General features: G+C 36.3%; 1 protein-coding gene and 1 pseudogene across 2 annotated transcripts; one reads left to right on the top strand and one right to left on the bottom strand.

Moving 5' to 3' along the window:
- Positions 1-758: 758 nt before the first annotated feature.
- On the bottom strand, positions 759-9,240 carry Cldn34d (claudin 34D). Of its 2 annotated transcripts, XM_008773232.4 has the most exons (5): positions 9,096-9,234; positions 8,460-8,520; positions 7,834-7,876; positions 4,054-4,204; positions 759-1,622 (listed from the first exon to the last, which is right to left on the bottom strand). In XM_008773232.4, exon 5 carries the CDS (start codon positions 1,592-1,594, stop codon positions 962-964), a length of 633 nt encoding a protein of 210 aa, XP_008771454.1. In that variant the 5' UTR covers positions 1,595-1,622; positions 4,054-4,204; positions 7,834-7,876; positions 8,460-8,520; positions 9,096-9,234; the 3' UTR covers positions 759-961. The 2 variants fall into 2 exon arrangements, with proteins under 2 accessions (XP_008771454.1, NP_001102872.1); NM_001109402.1 differs by lacking the exons at positions 4,054-4,204; positions 7,834-7,876; positions 8,460-8,520 and having other exon boundaries at positions 760-1,622; positions 9,096-9,240.
- Positions 11,727-12,564, top strand: Lpgat1l1 (lysophosphatidylglycerol acyltransferase 1 like 1; annotated as a pseudogene).

Here is a 14,651-nt window from a genome sequence, read left to right on the forward strand (position 1 = left end):
TTATCTAGATTTTATTAGCCTCTGGGAATGGCTACAGTGTGTTATTTTCAAAATTTAGTTGATTTGGGAAGACCTGGACTAAAAGTTGGCAGACCCATTCCCTGGGCCTGAGTCATGGATAGCATGAAAAAGAAAAAACGGGACAAATACAGCATTTGTTTCTCTCTGTCTTCTCACTGTGGATAAAATGTAACCAGCTATCCTGCCACCATGACTTCCTTACCACTATAGACTGAGTCCATACTTCTGGACAACATTAACTCTTATTTCAACAATTTATTTGTAGTTTTGATTGAGGAGTGCTTTAAGCCAGTCCATCTGATCCATGTTAGACCCAATCAGAATTACTCCATTATAGTGAGTGATTATTTTCTTTCATTTCTCCCTAGGAAATGTCTCACAACATAGAAAAGCATAAACACTGTAAGGAACTATAACAGGGAATACTCGTTTAAACTAAATCTATTTAAAGGAACAAATGAAGAAGCAATGAAATATGTGGAAAATCTTGACAGGTATTTTGGCAAAAGCACTGTGGATGTTCATTACAGCAATGTGTACCATAGTTTTGGAAATCGCATTGGTGGAGAGTTGCAATTATTATCATGTGAGAAGAAACGGGCCTGCTTTAATTTTCATGGATTTAGATAAAGGTTGATGTAAGTGTTCAATGTTTTCTAACATTCATTATACATATACTATATTCCTTGATTATTTACATTCATCAGCAGTAAAAGAAAATCCAGAATTCATAAGACTAATTGGGAAAGATTTTATTTAATGAAAATCAATAAGCCAATGAAACTGATGGAGCAACTGAGACAGGAAATATCAGGAGGCCTACTTGTCATCATTGGGCATGGTTTTTCATCTGGAAATTTTAAGTAGGTATTTGAAGAGTGCTTGCAATTTCTAATGGTAATTTTAGATTTTCAAGTCTATATAAGTTGGAAATTTACTTTTAAGTATTATAGCGCACTCGGCAACGTGGGGGAAGAGTGAAAGAAAGTGGGATTATACCACCTAGAAGAAATAAGAAACAGGAAAGAGTTGCCATTGCCAGTGCAGTGCCAACTTTTTGACTATCTGGGAAGGAGGGTGTGTGGAAAGATGGAGGGAAGGCAATCCCATCCTTGCGAATGATCGATAAATAATTGTACAAGATGGAAAGTAAGACAAAGCTGCTAGCAATGACGTTCAGAATCCCTGGAAGGCGGAATGGATTGAAGGCGACTTTCTTCCGGAGTCTCCCTGAGTATAATTTCCAAAGAGCAATGATAACGGAAATTATGGAAATAATGCCAAGTAGGCTTGCGATGAGTAGCAGATGTTGGGCAACTCGAATATCCAGAGGGATGAAGGTATCCTGGTAGGTGTATTTGTAACACACTCTGTTAAAGGTGGAATTACTTTTCTGGTGGTAAACACAGGTTCTCCACATGCCTACTAAGGTCATGCCAGGCTTGGACTCCATGGGATCTTGAAAGAACCACACTCGCCATTGAGGGAGGCCCATAGAGACACTGCAAAGGAACCATGCTATGGTACTTGCAGCAAAACCTCCTAGTTGCCGCTTGGCATGTTTTCTGGCCATTATCACGGTGACAGTTATCTCTCGTCAACTGCAAAGAAACACAGGATATAATGAGGACGGGCTCTTCAGGTCTAGGATAGTATTCTCTATGGGACCAATACCGGAAGAGTAGGGTAAGGTTAAGAAAGTGGGCATCTGATTAGGAAATTTCTTGCAGAGTCTGTTATGATCAAACCCAGAAAAGGACCAACTCTGTGACATTTACTAGCAGGTTGATAATCCACCCACAGTCTAAGATTCCCTTTTTCCATCGTTTACAAATTCACAATGAAGTTTGGCCCCAAGTATTTAGCCACCAAGATGGCCATCATAGCATGAAACCTCATACTGAAAATAGGAAGCCAAGCACCACAGTTGGGCTATTTATGCAATATCCATACCATGGAGTTACATGCCAACCTTCAAGAGAGGAATGTAGTCATACATTAAAACTGTGGTAGTTTGTGTTTGACTCACTTCACTTGTCACTTTTTTGAAGTTATATGGCTCTGTAGTCCTAGCTGGACCAGAACTATGTCCCCTATCTGGTCTTCATCTACAGTCCATCCTGCTGCCTCTCTTTCCCAAATGCTGCTATCAGAGTCACCAGGAACATAAAATTATCAATATCATGTTGTCAAAGTCTATTAATGCTATTGCAAGCCTGAACTATTTCTTTTCTTTTATACTTACTAGTTTCTCAATGTATGGATGAACTGTGCTTTTTCTGCTCCCTTTCAAGCTTTGACATCTGGATTAATACCAACATTTACCTATGTCATGTGCATTGTAAATATCATTCATTTATTCAATATGGGTATATAAAACTTCAGTAACATGGCAGAATCATTCAGTGTATCTTATTAAGGGTTTCTATCACTGAAATAAAATTCTATGACCAGAAGAAACTTTGGTCATGAGAAAGAGTCTCATTTTTTCTTATAGGTATATATAAAACTTATGTTGGTATACATTCTCATTTCCTTTTGTCTTATCATAAGGAGCAGAAATAACTTTGTCTAATATCATACCTAGTGTGTATTTATAATTTACTAAATTGAAGATAGGAATAAGTATAAAAATATACTACATATAAAGCAAATGAGGGCATAATAAACAAACCATAATGTACAACTAAGAATTCAAATATCAAAACTGCAAAATGACTGCAACTAATAAAACTTTTCAATAATAACTTTAAGCACACCTATCTCTACTTTCCAATAAAAATATTCAATCTGAATAAATAAACAAGATCTATCTTGGTGTGTTCTGCAAGGAACTTGCTTTATTTTCATAGTTAGGATCCACGTTAAAGTTGAAGGGATGAAAACAGTATCTTAAACTCCAAAAAAAATTATAAAAAGACAAAGAGGGATACTTTAGGTACACATCATCCAAGCTCTCCATCCTGCTAGAACTCATTCACTCTTCTCTACCTTCTAACCCACTGATTCTTCAAGAACCTCTCAAGAGGCACAGACTTCTCTATCACCAGATCTATCCCAGAGACCTACATCCATACCCATGCCTAGTCCACCCATCAGTGCCTGCACCTCAAACAACCTTAAATTATTTATGTGTATCAAAATTAATTGCCTTTTTACTGAACAAATATCTACCGAATAGTCCACTTAAGCACCACATGAAGCCTTTTCTAAAATATGCCACATCTGTGGGCTGAAAACATCTTTACAAATTCAAAATGACTGAAATTACTCTGTGTATTATGTCTGATCACAATGCAATATAACTTAAAATTGACAGCAAACAAATCTCTAGTAAATACATAAAGTCATGAAGATTAAAAAACTCACTATTAAATGATTGATGGGACAATGAAGAAATCAAGGAAGAAATAAAATACTCCTGTGTACTAAATGAAATTGACACCATATTAAAATAAAACCACGAGGACACATTGAAACCAGCCTAGGAAGGAAATTAACAACTCTAGATGCCCTGCCTCAATAAATCAGGAATAACTGAAATAAATGGTTTAATGGTTCATCTAAAACATTTAGAAAATCAAGAACAAATCAAATTCAATCCCAGTTGACAGCAAGAGATAGTAATAGTAGTAGTAGTAGTAGTAGTAGTAGTAGTAGTAGTAGTAGTAGTAGTAAATCAGCACATAAACCAATATATTAGAAACAAACTGAAAATGCAAAGATTCAGTGAATCTAAGTTCTTTTCTTTTGAGAAGGTAAACAAGGTTTTCAGAATCAGATGCAAATGAAGAATGAGAAGCACACAAAAACAGAATCCAAACAAACAAGAGAATACAGTAACAGACATAAAAAATTCAGAGTATTACAAGTGGCTATTTTTAAAACATGTAGATCTTAAAGATAGAAAACCTAAATAAAATAGCTGAATTTCTAGATTCAGTCAAACCCCCAGAGTTAAACTAAGACTTTATCAAGAACCTAAGCAGACCCATAATAATAAGTGAAGAAATTGAAATAGTAATAAAATACCTTAAACCTGAGCCAGATGGATTCACAGCAGAACTCTATTGATCTTTCAAAGTAGGTGTACTGCCAATATTTCTCAATTTATTCAGCAAATAGTAGCAGGAGTAGCACTTTTAATATCCTTCTATGAAAGCTGGATCACTCTACTTTCAAACTGGGTAAAGAGACAGTAGGAAAAGAGACAGGAGGTCATTATCATTGACAAAGATTGAAAATTGCTCAATAAATGTGTAGAAGCAGAATAAAGACATTACATCAAGGTTGTCCGCTAGGAAAAAAAATTGTCTTTATTTCTGAATTGTAGATTCGGTTCAACATATGCAAGTAAGGAAATATAATAAAGCACACAAATGGACTAAAAGACAAAAATCACATTGTTATCTGAATAGATGCAGAAAGAGTCTTTAAAATAATCCAACATACATTCATGATAAAAGTCTTAGTGGTGTAAGGTCAGAATGCACATATAGCATGATCAAAGCTGTGTGGGAAAACAGTTTCAAGAGCATCCTAAAGAAAGAAAAGCTTGAAACAATCCCACTGAAGTCAGAAACTATACCTTGATGTTCTTTTTACTCAGTCTTCTTCAATATTATGCTCAAAATACTAGCTGGAGCAACAAGTCAAGAGGGGATAATAAAAGGGATAAAATACAGAAAGAAGTCTAACAAACAGGGATACTATTTGCAGGTAACATGATACTATACATTAGGTATCTGAAAAATTCTACTCAAAAACCATGGAAATGACAAATAAAGAGAGCTATGTGGCAGACTACAGAATCAGCGTGCACAAATAAATAAAATTTCTCTTAAAAATTAAAAGGAGATTGTGGACATATTCAAAGAAAAGAAAATATCTAGGAATATGCCTAACCAAGAAAGGGAAGAACCTCTACAATGAGAATTTTAATTTAAACCTCTGAAGACAGGGAAAAAGAAAGATACTAGAAAATGGAAAGACATCCCATGCTCATGGGTTAATATAAATATTGTGACAATTAGCCATTTTACAAAAGATATTTACAAATTCAATGCAAACCCAAGCAATTACCATCACAGTTGTCAGAAATGGAAAAAAAAAGAACTATTCTAAAATTCATGTGAACCACAAAAAAATGATAGCTAACCCCAAAAAACCTGTTTAAATAGAACATTGCTGGTAGAATTACTACTCCACATCATACAATATACTACAGAGATACAATAGAAAAATATTATGTTACTGACACATGAACTGACAGGTAGAACAATGAAAGTAAATTGAAGTACATATTACTTCAGCCATTTATTATTTAATGATCAATCATGCCATAAACATGAGCAAAGGAAAAGAATACATATGGAACATACAGTGCTGGGAATACTGTATATCCACCAGCCAAAATGTGAAATTAGACCTGTGTCCATCACCTGGTACATGAACTAATTTCAAATGGATCAAAGACCTAGACATGAGACTTGTGAAGTACTGAAATTTCTGGAAAGTAACATAGACACTATCCTATCCTACATAATATAATTGTAGGAAAAGACTCTCTGACTGGGACTTATTTTTCCTAGGAATTAAGGCCAACAACTGACCAGTGGGACTTCATAAAAGTAAAAGCTGGTATAAGTGCAGATATAAATTATTTATTATTTCTCTTGCTTTGCTTTATCATTTTTCTTACTGCTCTATTTCTTGTTTGTTCTCATTTTCATTCCTGTGCTTTTGTATGTTTAATTTCTTTTCTTTGTATGTGACACACACAGAGTGGGGAAGAGAAAGAAAATAAAGTTGATTTTTATGGATGTGGGTAGAATGTGTGAGGTTGTAGAGAAAAACTCACACAATTAAAACACATCTTCATTCCAGTGAAGATGCCAAAGATCAACCAAACAAATGAAAACCAATGCTGAAATAGGTATAGGGAAGGCGGGGAAAGTAACGTCTTCATTCACACTTGCTAAGGTGAATCTTGAAGCAACTACCAAAATCAAGGAGGAGAATTCTCAAAAAGCTAAAAGTAAATCTACCATGTGATCCAACTCCTTGATATATGCTCAAAGGACAAGACATCTTACTCCATATATTCTATTGATTTCAGCAAAGAGAAAGCCTACAGAATGGGCAAAAATATTTACCAATTATACATAATATGGAGAGTTATTATCTAGAATATAAAACTAACTTTAAAAGTGAACATCAACAAAACAAATACCCAGACTAAAAAATAGATAGGGATCTATGCAGAATTCTCAAAAGACAAAACAGGAATGGCTCACAAAGCTAAAAAAAAGTGTTCAGCATTTTTAGTCATCAAGCAAGTTCAAATTAAAACTATTTTGAGATTTCATCTTACTCTAGTGAAAACAGCCAATGCCAAGAAAACAAATGAGACCACATAACAGTGACACTGTAGGGAAAGGGGAACGCGTACTTGTGCCTGATGGGAATTAAAACTAGTCTAGTTCCTTTGAAATTCAGTGTGGTTGTTCCTCAAAAATCTGAAAAAAATTAGTCTATCAAAATTTCCAGGTATACTACACTTGAGCATATACCCAATGCACTCTTCATCTTACTACGTAGACACTTGAAATCCATGCTCCTAATCACCTCTTATCAGAAGCAGCATAGATGTCCATTAACAGATGATAATAGATAATGAAACTGTGCTAAATTTACACAATAGAATGTTATTCAGCAATTGTGCAAAATAAAATTATGAAGTTTGCTTGGAAGGAACTAGGAATATATTATCCTAAGTGAGATGGCTCAAACCTCAAAAGGCAAATATTGCACATTTTTCCTTATGCATGTAAGTTGGGTTTAGGCTTTAAATATATGTGTATAGAAGTTCAAATAAGAATGGCCACCATAGGCTCATATAGTTCAATGCTTAGTCACCAGGGAGTGAAACAATTTAAAAGAATTAGGTTTAATTAGGTCATGTTGGAATGGGTGTGGACTTATTGGAGAAAATGGGTTGCTGGAGGTGGGCTTTGAGGCTTCAAAAGACCAAGAGAGGCACAGTGTCTGTCTGTCTCTCTGTCTCTGTCTCTATCTCTGTCTCTCTCTATATATATATACATATATATACATATATATATATATCTATATCATTCTTCCCACCCCACCATGGATAAGGATGTAGCTCTCAGATACCACTCCAGCATGGTCAGATACCACTGCCATGATGATAATGCACTAAGTCTCTGAAATTGTAAGCCATGCCCCTATTTAGATTCTTTCTTTCATAACAGTTGCCTATATCATGCTGTTTCTTTACATTAGTAGAACAGAGACAAAAGACAAAGAGAGGGAATTTAAATTAGAATAACCACAATGATTAGGTAGCCAATTAAGGTCAAGGGAAGAGAAGACCATCCCCAAAGAAAAGGGAAATGGAGAATATCATTAAGAGGTAAATGGAAAACTAGAATAGAAAGATTAAATGGAGAGAGGGATATTAGGCAAGGGCATAGGGCACTTGAGGGCAGGGGGGAAGTGATAACACTAATGCATACTTGAAAAAAGTATGGAAACCCACTGCTGTAGAAGATTCCTAAAATATATTTATACTTGACAAACTTAAATAGAGCCACTTATAATGGAAGAAACAATGTCTCAATTATATCCTTTATGCCACAAAGTAAAACATCCAGTCCCATAAATGGATGTTCTTGTTGCGCCATTGTGCAAAAGGTTTTCATAGATCCCCAACATCACATGTTACTGCCAAGACTATTGATTACACTCTATAACCTGGCAATAAGGTCCATTCTTGAAGACAGCACTTACCTACATCATCAAAGCAATCATCAGTTTCACCCAGCCTCAAATCCTGAGATAAACAATGATAATATGTTTTTAAAATATACTGATATAATAGTTGCACAAATGTTGTGTGGCTAACCAACCACTCTTTATTGAATTTAAAACTCATTCTATGTGGTAAGACCCATATTTGACACACCAGGCAAAAACCTGTGATAAGGTCACAGGCCTAAGAGAAAATCTCATACTATCATTCTGCTAAAGAAACATAGCAGTAAAATGACTCCTAATTATATAATGTTATTCCTAGAGATCAGTGACTCAGCATTCAGCAAAGGAGCTTCTTGTGGTAAACAGTAATAATACAGAGACGCACAAACTGAACAACATATGGAGAATAAGAGAATTGGAGCATTCACACTAAATTGGAGGTCTTCATAACCCCCCCCACACACACACACACACACAAGTCAGGGATCAAGGTGGAAGAGGAGGTAGAAAGATTTTTAAGAGCTAGAGGTGATAGATAAATCCAAGAAAATAGCATCTTCTATACACAACAGGCCTGATGCACACATGAACTCAGAGAGATTGTGGCAGCATGTGCATGGTCAGCATAAGTTAAAACATATATAATACATAATACCTACCGAGAAGAAGAGGTGGGCATGGGGTCCAACTCCAAACCAAACAGTTATTAGCAATTTATAACTGCTAGGAAATGGAAAATAAGTTTTATTTAATAGAGTATCACTGGGTATATCAACCACATGCAAGAGTTGAGACCATATCTTATAGTAATTTACCAATAGAAAATAGACTCCATTTTCAGAGACAAACAAGGAAGCAGATATGAGGTACAATCTTCAAAGGCACATTCCATAAGAACTACTTCCTGACAATCATTCAATTTACTTAAGTGTCCAGATCCTTTCAAATCAGCTTTAACAATTATATATGACTGATTCAACACAAGAACATTTTACAGATACAGGTTATATTGAAATGATAACACAATGGTACATTAGAGACTAAACATACAGGTGCAAGTGATAAATGATTGATTCCTACTTATAGATTTGAGAAGAGAAAATTTTAGATCAGTGGTAAATGACATTCAATGAGGACAGTATTTCAGTTGAAGTAAATGAACAGTGGTGACATTTCCACATCAATATAAACATACATAGAGCCTTGAACCTACTTTTTAAAAGTCAGTCAAAAATTCTGACATTATACTTAGTTCTATTAATTACATATACAACAAAGATGGATGGAGCCTCTACTTGCCTATAATGCTGTCTCCAAATGAATTTGTAACCCCTTATGTGGCAGAATGTGAAGATAGATGGACCAGTAGTGCTAAAGAGAATATGGCTCCCCTAGTGTCCTTCAAGAATGGATGGTGACTTCATAGTCAGGTGTGTGGTAACTAGCCTGCTTCAGTGTTCTGAGACCTTTATTGTGTCATCAAATTCCAACTATCACTGAGATTATCTTTCAAGTTTTAGCCATTAGTGTAGGAGTGCAATGACTCTTTGGGGACTAACAAAACAAAGTTTTCAATTTCATTGTCATATGTTTTCTTATACAACATTTACAGGGTGCACTGTGTTTACCAGTGTTTGGCAGCTCATAGTCAAGTCCTACCTGACTCATTCATCCCTGTCTGCTGTCCCTACCTGGTTTTGTTCTCTTTGAGACATAGTTTCTAACCCTGTAATTGGAGGTAGTGACATTTTAGAAGAGTCATTGCCATGTATAGAACCATGTGCTGGCAGAAATGGAGTCAACGCACCAGGAAATATCCTGGATTTTGAGGTTCAAAGATGTTCACAACCATCCAGGGATATAGAATAGACAATGAGATAACAGTAGGGATTAAATGGAATATATCTCAAATCACACATAAAAAAACTTTAGTATACCACTGTAGATCATGGTAACAGTATTATACAGCTAGTCCATATTACGTTGAAACATTGAAGGACGTGTCTCATTGTTGCTTAACGAATAGATCATCTTAAAATTATATAATTAGTTCAACCCTGGTTCTAAAAATGTAAAAGGAAATGGATAAATGGAGGCTGAACAGAAGTTACGGGAATAATGAAATCAGTAGCTATATGGTATTTTTCTTATTTTTGTTTTGCTTTTAAAACAGTTTCTACATCTAGCTCATGGTCACCTTGAACTTGAACTCATCATATCTCTGACTCCAGGGCACTGGTATTTCAGGCAGGTTCTATCATAATTTTGCTAAACTCATGTATTAATTATTTTTCTATTGCTGTGCTAAAATACCATGGTAATCTTATAGAAGATAGTAATAATTAGGGCTCATGTTTCCAAATGTACAGTCCAAATTTGTAGGAAAAACGTGATGGCAGGTTACCTGGTCAGGAAAACAGGATCTCACATCCGTATCCCATAGACACGAAACTAGAACTTGGCAAGGCTACGAACTCTCTATGCCCTCATACATGGCATGGATGAATGAGCAATTTGCCTCAGCAAGACTCTACCTTCTAAAGGATCCACAACTTTCCCAAGAACCACCACTTATGGAACAAGTATTAACATGTATAAGCATATGTGAAACCCTTCTCATTTAAACCACAACAGTAACCATAGGAAAATAAAATAGTGACTATCTAGATGAGGTTTTTTAATGTCCTGTTATATGCTTAATTCCATTTCTATTCTGACTACTAGATAACTATCACAATAGAAACAAAACAAATATATTTATTACTTTCCATTATGCAAAACATTATGTACAATTTCAGATAGTCACTGGGTATTCTGAATCACAGTCCCTTCAAGAAGGTCACCTGCACTCAATGCTTATATGCATTGTATGCACAGAGCCTGGGTTTCAAGCCATTGATCTCACAGTGGCTCACCTTCTATTATAAGGAAGAACACATCAGATTAGAAGTTCTAAATCATTTTCTCATGCCATACAACTATGAAGTGAGAGTGACTTTTCATTGGGAAAGCTGCTCAGGGGGTTGAATGCTTTTGCTCTTGACCATTGGACATCTATCAAGTGAAGGGGGGTCACTAGGTATAATGTGTCCAAAGTATGGCAACTATGTTTATAACTTGACTCTTGTGAGCTGCTCACATGCCCAGATCACATGGCTGTACCCAGGAAGAAGATAAGTGGAATATGGTACAGAACAGAGCCTGGACTATTTATTTGATATAAAAATACAATCCAACTAATATTTTTCATTGTTTGCTGTTGAGAATTTATAGCTATGATGCATAGTGCTTTGAATGACAGGTAACCAATACAAATTCTGTCCCTCATGGTTGTGTGTGACTAAGTTATTTAAGAATCTGATAACAGATGAATGTGATCCTTTCTCTTTCTCTTTTCCTTCTTATTTCTCTTCCTCCTCTTTTTGAGGCAATGCGTAGTGATATACCCCAAGCTGTGCTTGAAGTTCTCTGCACCACAAGGGCTTGCATAGAAGTAATGGGCTTCAGTGCAGTGTTTCACATACAGTTGTTTGTGCCAGGTGTGTGTTGCTGGTGTTTGAACCCATGTGTCTTGAGCTACATATTCAGCACTCACACATTGACTCTTTTCTTAAAGCTAAAATGGAGGAAATAAAAACCATCTCTAGAGCAAACTAGTAAGCAGCACCCTCCATGGCTTCTATATCAGCTCCTGCCTCCAGGATCCTGCCCTGTTTGAGTTCCTGTCCTGACTTCCTTCAATAATAAAAAGCAATATAGAAGTGGGAGGCAAAGAAACCCTTTCTTCCCCGATTTACTTTGGTCATGGTGTTTCGTGGCAGCAATAGAAACCCTGACGGAAACACAGGGCAAGTAAGCCATAGCCGCAGTCTCGATTCTTTTATATGGATGTACTTTTACATCTACATAAAGGCAGTCCAGTCTACTAAAGATGATGGTTGTTTCCCTGAAAAATTAAGGGAGGAGCTGTTTTTTGGACTTTCACATTGCCTTTATAAAAGCAGATGGTTGTTGCTCAGATGATGTGGCTGATGGATCATATTTTCAAGTATACAAACTTTGGAATTGTTTCCCTTATTCATGGAGACTTCTTTATAAGACAGGGAAGAGCCTATCGTGACCAACAGCTGCTGGTTCTCAAGAAGCACCTTGAACATAATTACAGGAGCAGAGATCGAAAATGGATTGTTTTGTTTCCTGAAGAGGGCTTCCTCAGGAAGAGGAGAGAAACAAGCCAGGCATTTGCCAAGAAAAATAACTTGCCATTTCTTACACATGTCACTTTGCCAAGGTTTGGGGCAACAAACATTATTCTGAAGGCGCTTGTAGCACGGCAGGAAAATGGAAGCCCAGCAGGAGGAGACGCCAGAGGCTTAGAATGCAAATCAAGAGGCCTCCAGTGGATAATAGACACAACCATAGCTTATCCCAAAGCTGAACCAATAGACATTCAGACCTGGATCCTGGGGTACAGGAAACCGACAGTCACTCATGTCCACTACAGGATTTTCCCAATTGCAGATGTGCCCTTGGAAACTGAAGACCTCACCAACTGGCTCTACCAGCGCTTTATTGAAAAGGAGGACCTCCTGTCCCATTTTTATAAGACAGGAGCCTTTCCTCCTCCCCAGGGCCAGAAGGAAGCTGTTTCCAGAGCAATGACCCTCAGCAACGTGTGGATACTCCTCATTCAGTCCTTCGCGTTTTTGTCAGGCTACCTGTGGTACCACGTCATTCAGTATTTTTACCATTGTTTATTTTAGGAACTGACTTGGACTTGCTACATAGGAGTTCAGACTTCTTCATACATGTGCATTATTTTACATGTGCAAATCAAATATACAAATCAAAATATATAAAAAGAAAAGGAAAAAAACCATCTCTATTCACAGGAAGGGATACTATTTTGTTAAAAAGCAAGATGAAAGATTTATTCATAAGCCCTGAGCATGAAGCCTGTACATTTTTCATAATGGATTGTAGGATAAACCCACAATAGCTGACCTCAAGCAAGCTCAGTATATATACAGAGTTCCACAGCTTTGCTCACTCCTATGCATACTAAAGGACAACTATTAGAACCACAATCATTCTCATTGAATGCTATCAGTATATATAGACATATGCATAATCTATGGAATTCTTAAATCTTTGTTAATCTGACATGGAACAGGCAAGAAGGAATGAACAGAAAAACCATAATTACATTTGATTCACTAAAAACCTGCTAGAGCACCACAGATTGTTTTTCTTAACTAAAATCCTGAAACAAAACAAACAGGCTAAGTACAGGCAAACAAAATTCAATTATCTATATGTTATGTATACATCTATCATTATAGGGATCACAACACCCTCTTTGGAGAAAAGAAGCAGGTGACTATCTCAGTGTAAATTAAAAGCAAATACTCTGTAACTCCTTGGAAGGTTTTTGGACAATCACATTTTCTGAGATGATACACATTCAGAGTAACAGCTGACTATGTGGAAGGACAAGGACTCTTTAGTGACAGATCAGGGGCTTTGCAAGACCACATAGCTTCATTTAAGATGAATATATTGCAGTTGCTGTTCTATAAGTTTATTGTATCTGACTAGGCAGTCACTGTAGGTTTTGGAAGTTTCTTTGTATGATTTTATTAAAAATATTTTCTATACACATGATGCCACATTTCTTGTTTTTTAAATTTGAAAAACAACTTTATTGAGATACGTTTTATGTATCATAAAAGTCTCCTATTTCAACAATTCAATAATTTTAGTAACATTACTAGTTAGGACAGCTGTCTCCTTAAATCAGTTTTATATTATTTCCATTCTTCTAGAAAATTCCTGCATGTTCATTATAATGAAACCCCATTCTTACACCCCAGCTACTGGCAGCCACTTTCTCTGTAGATTTCTCTTGTCTGGACACATCATATAAATGGGCTCCTATAGCGGGTGGCATCTTGTGTATGGCTTCCATATAAATTGTTCTTTGTGTTCATGCTCTGGAGAGTTTCCTGTGACTGCTGCATGGTGCTTCATCATGCTGGCAGACCACATTTTGGTCTTTCTAATTCACACACGTCCATACCCATGATGGCATCTAGGTTGCCCCTTTCTTTCTTTCTTTTTTTTTTTCCTCTTTTTCTTTATTAACTTGAGTATTTCTTATTTACATTTTGAATGTTATTCCCTTTCCCGGTTTCTGGGTTAACATCCCCCTGACCCCTCCCCCTCCCCTTCTACATGGGTGTTCCCCCTCCCCATCCTCCCCCCATTACCGCCCTCCCCACAACAATCACGTTCACTGGGGGTTCAGTCTTAGCAGGACCAAGGGCTTCCCCTTCCACTGGTGCCCTTACTAGGCTATTCATTGCTACCTATGAGGTTAGAGTCCACGGTCAGTCCATGTACAGTCTTTGGGTAGTTATGATGCCACATTTCTAAGCCATCATTCAAATATATGGATGTTTACTGGTATCCAAAGCTCTCAAAAGTGCCATTCATATTTTACTTCCTTTTTACAATTCCTAAATGAATAATACAGTTCCCATACATATTCTTCTGATACTGATACTGTTTGCCATCTGATCCATTCTGTTAATGAGGCTTTCCACTAGTCTTTTAATATATACTTTTGAGTTTTTTATTTCAAACATTTGATTTTTATTTATCAGTTCTACGTCTTTATTGATTCAGTTTTTAGATCTTCTTTTATATTCCTCTCTAATTCAGCTTTGCTTTTGTAAGTCTAAAATCCATTCATATCATATTGTTTAAAAGTAGTTATAATTCTTATTTTAACTTCTTAATCTAGAAATTCTTCTAAATTATTCTTATTGTGAAATTACAAATATTAGCAA

Source organism: Rattus norvegicus, chromosome X, assembly GCF_036323735.1.
Source record: "Rattus norvegicus strain BN/NHsdMcwi chromosome X, GRCr8, whole genome shotgun sequence".
NCBI lineage: Eukaryota > Metazoa > Chordata > Mammalia > Rodentia > Muridae > Rattus > Rattus norvegicus.

Coding starts and splice junctions, on each gene's coding strand:
- Cldn34d (XM_008773232.4), bottom strand. CDS start 1,594: ATGGCCAGAAAACATGCCAAGCGGCAACTAGGAGGTTTTGCTGCAAGT.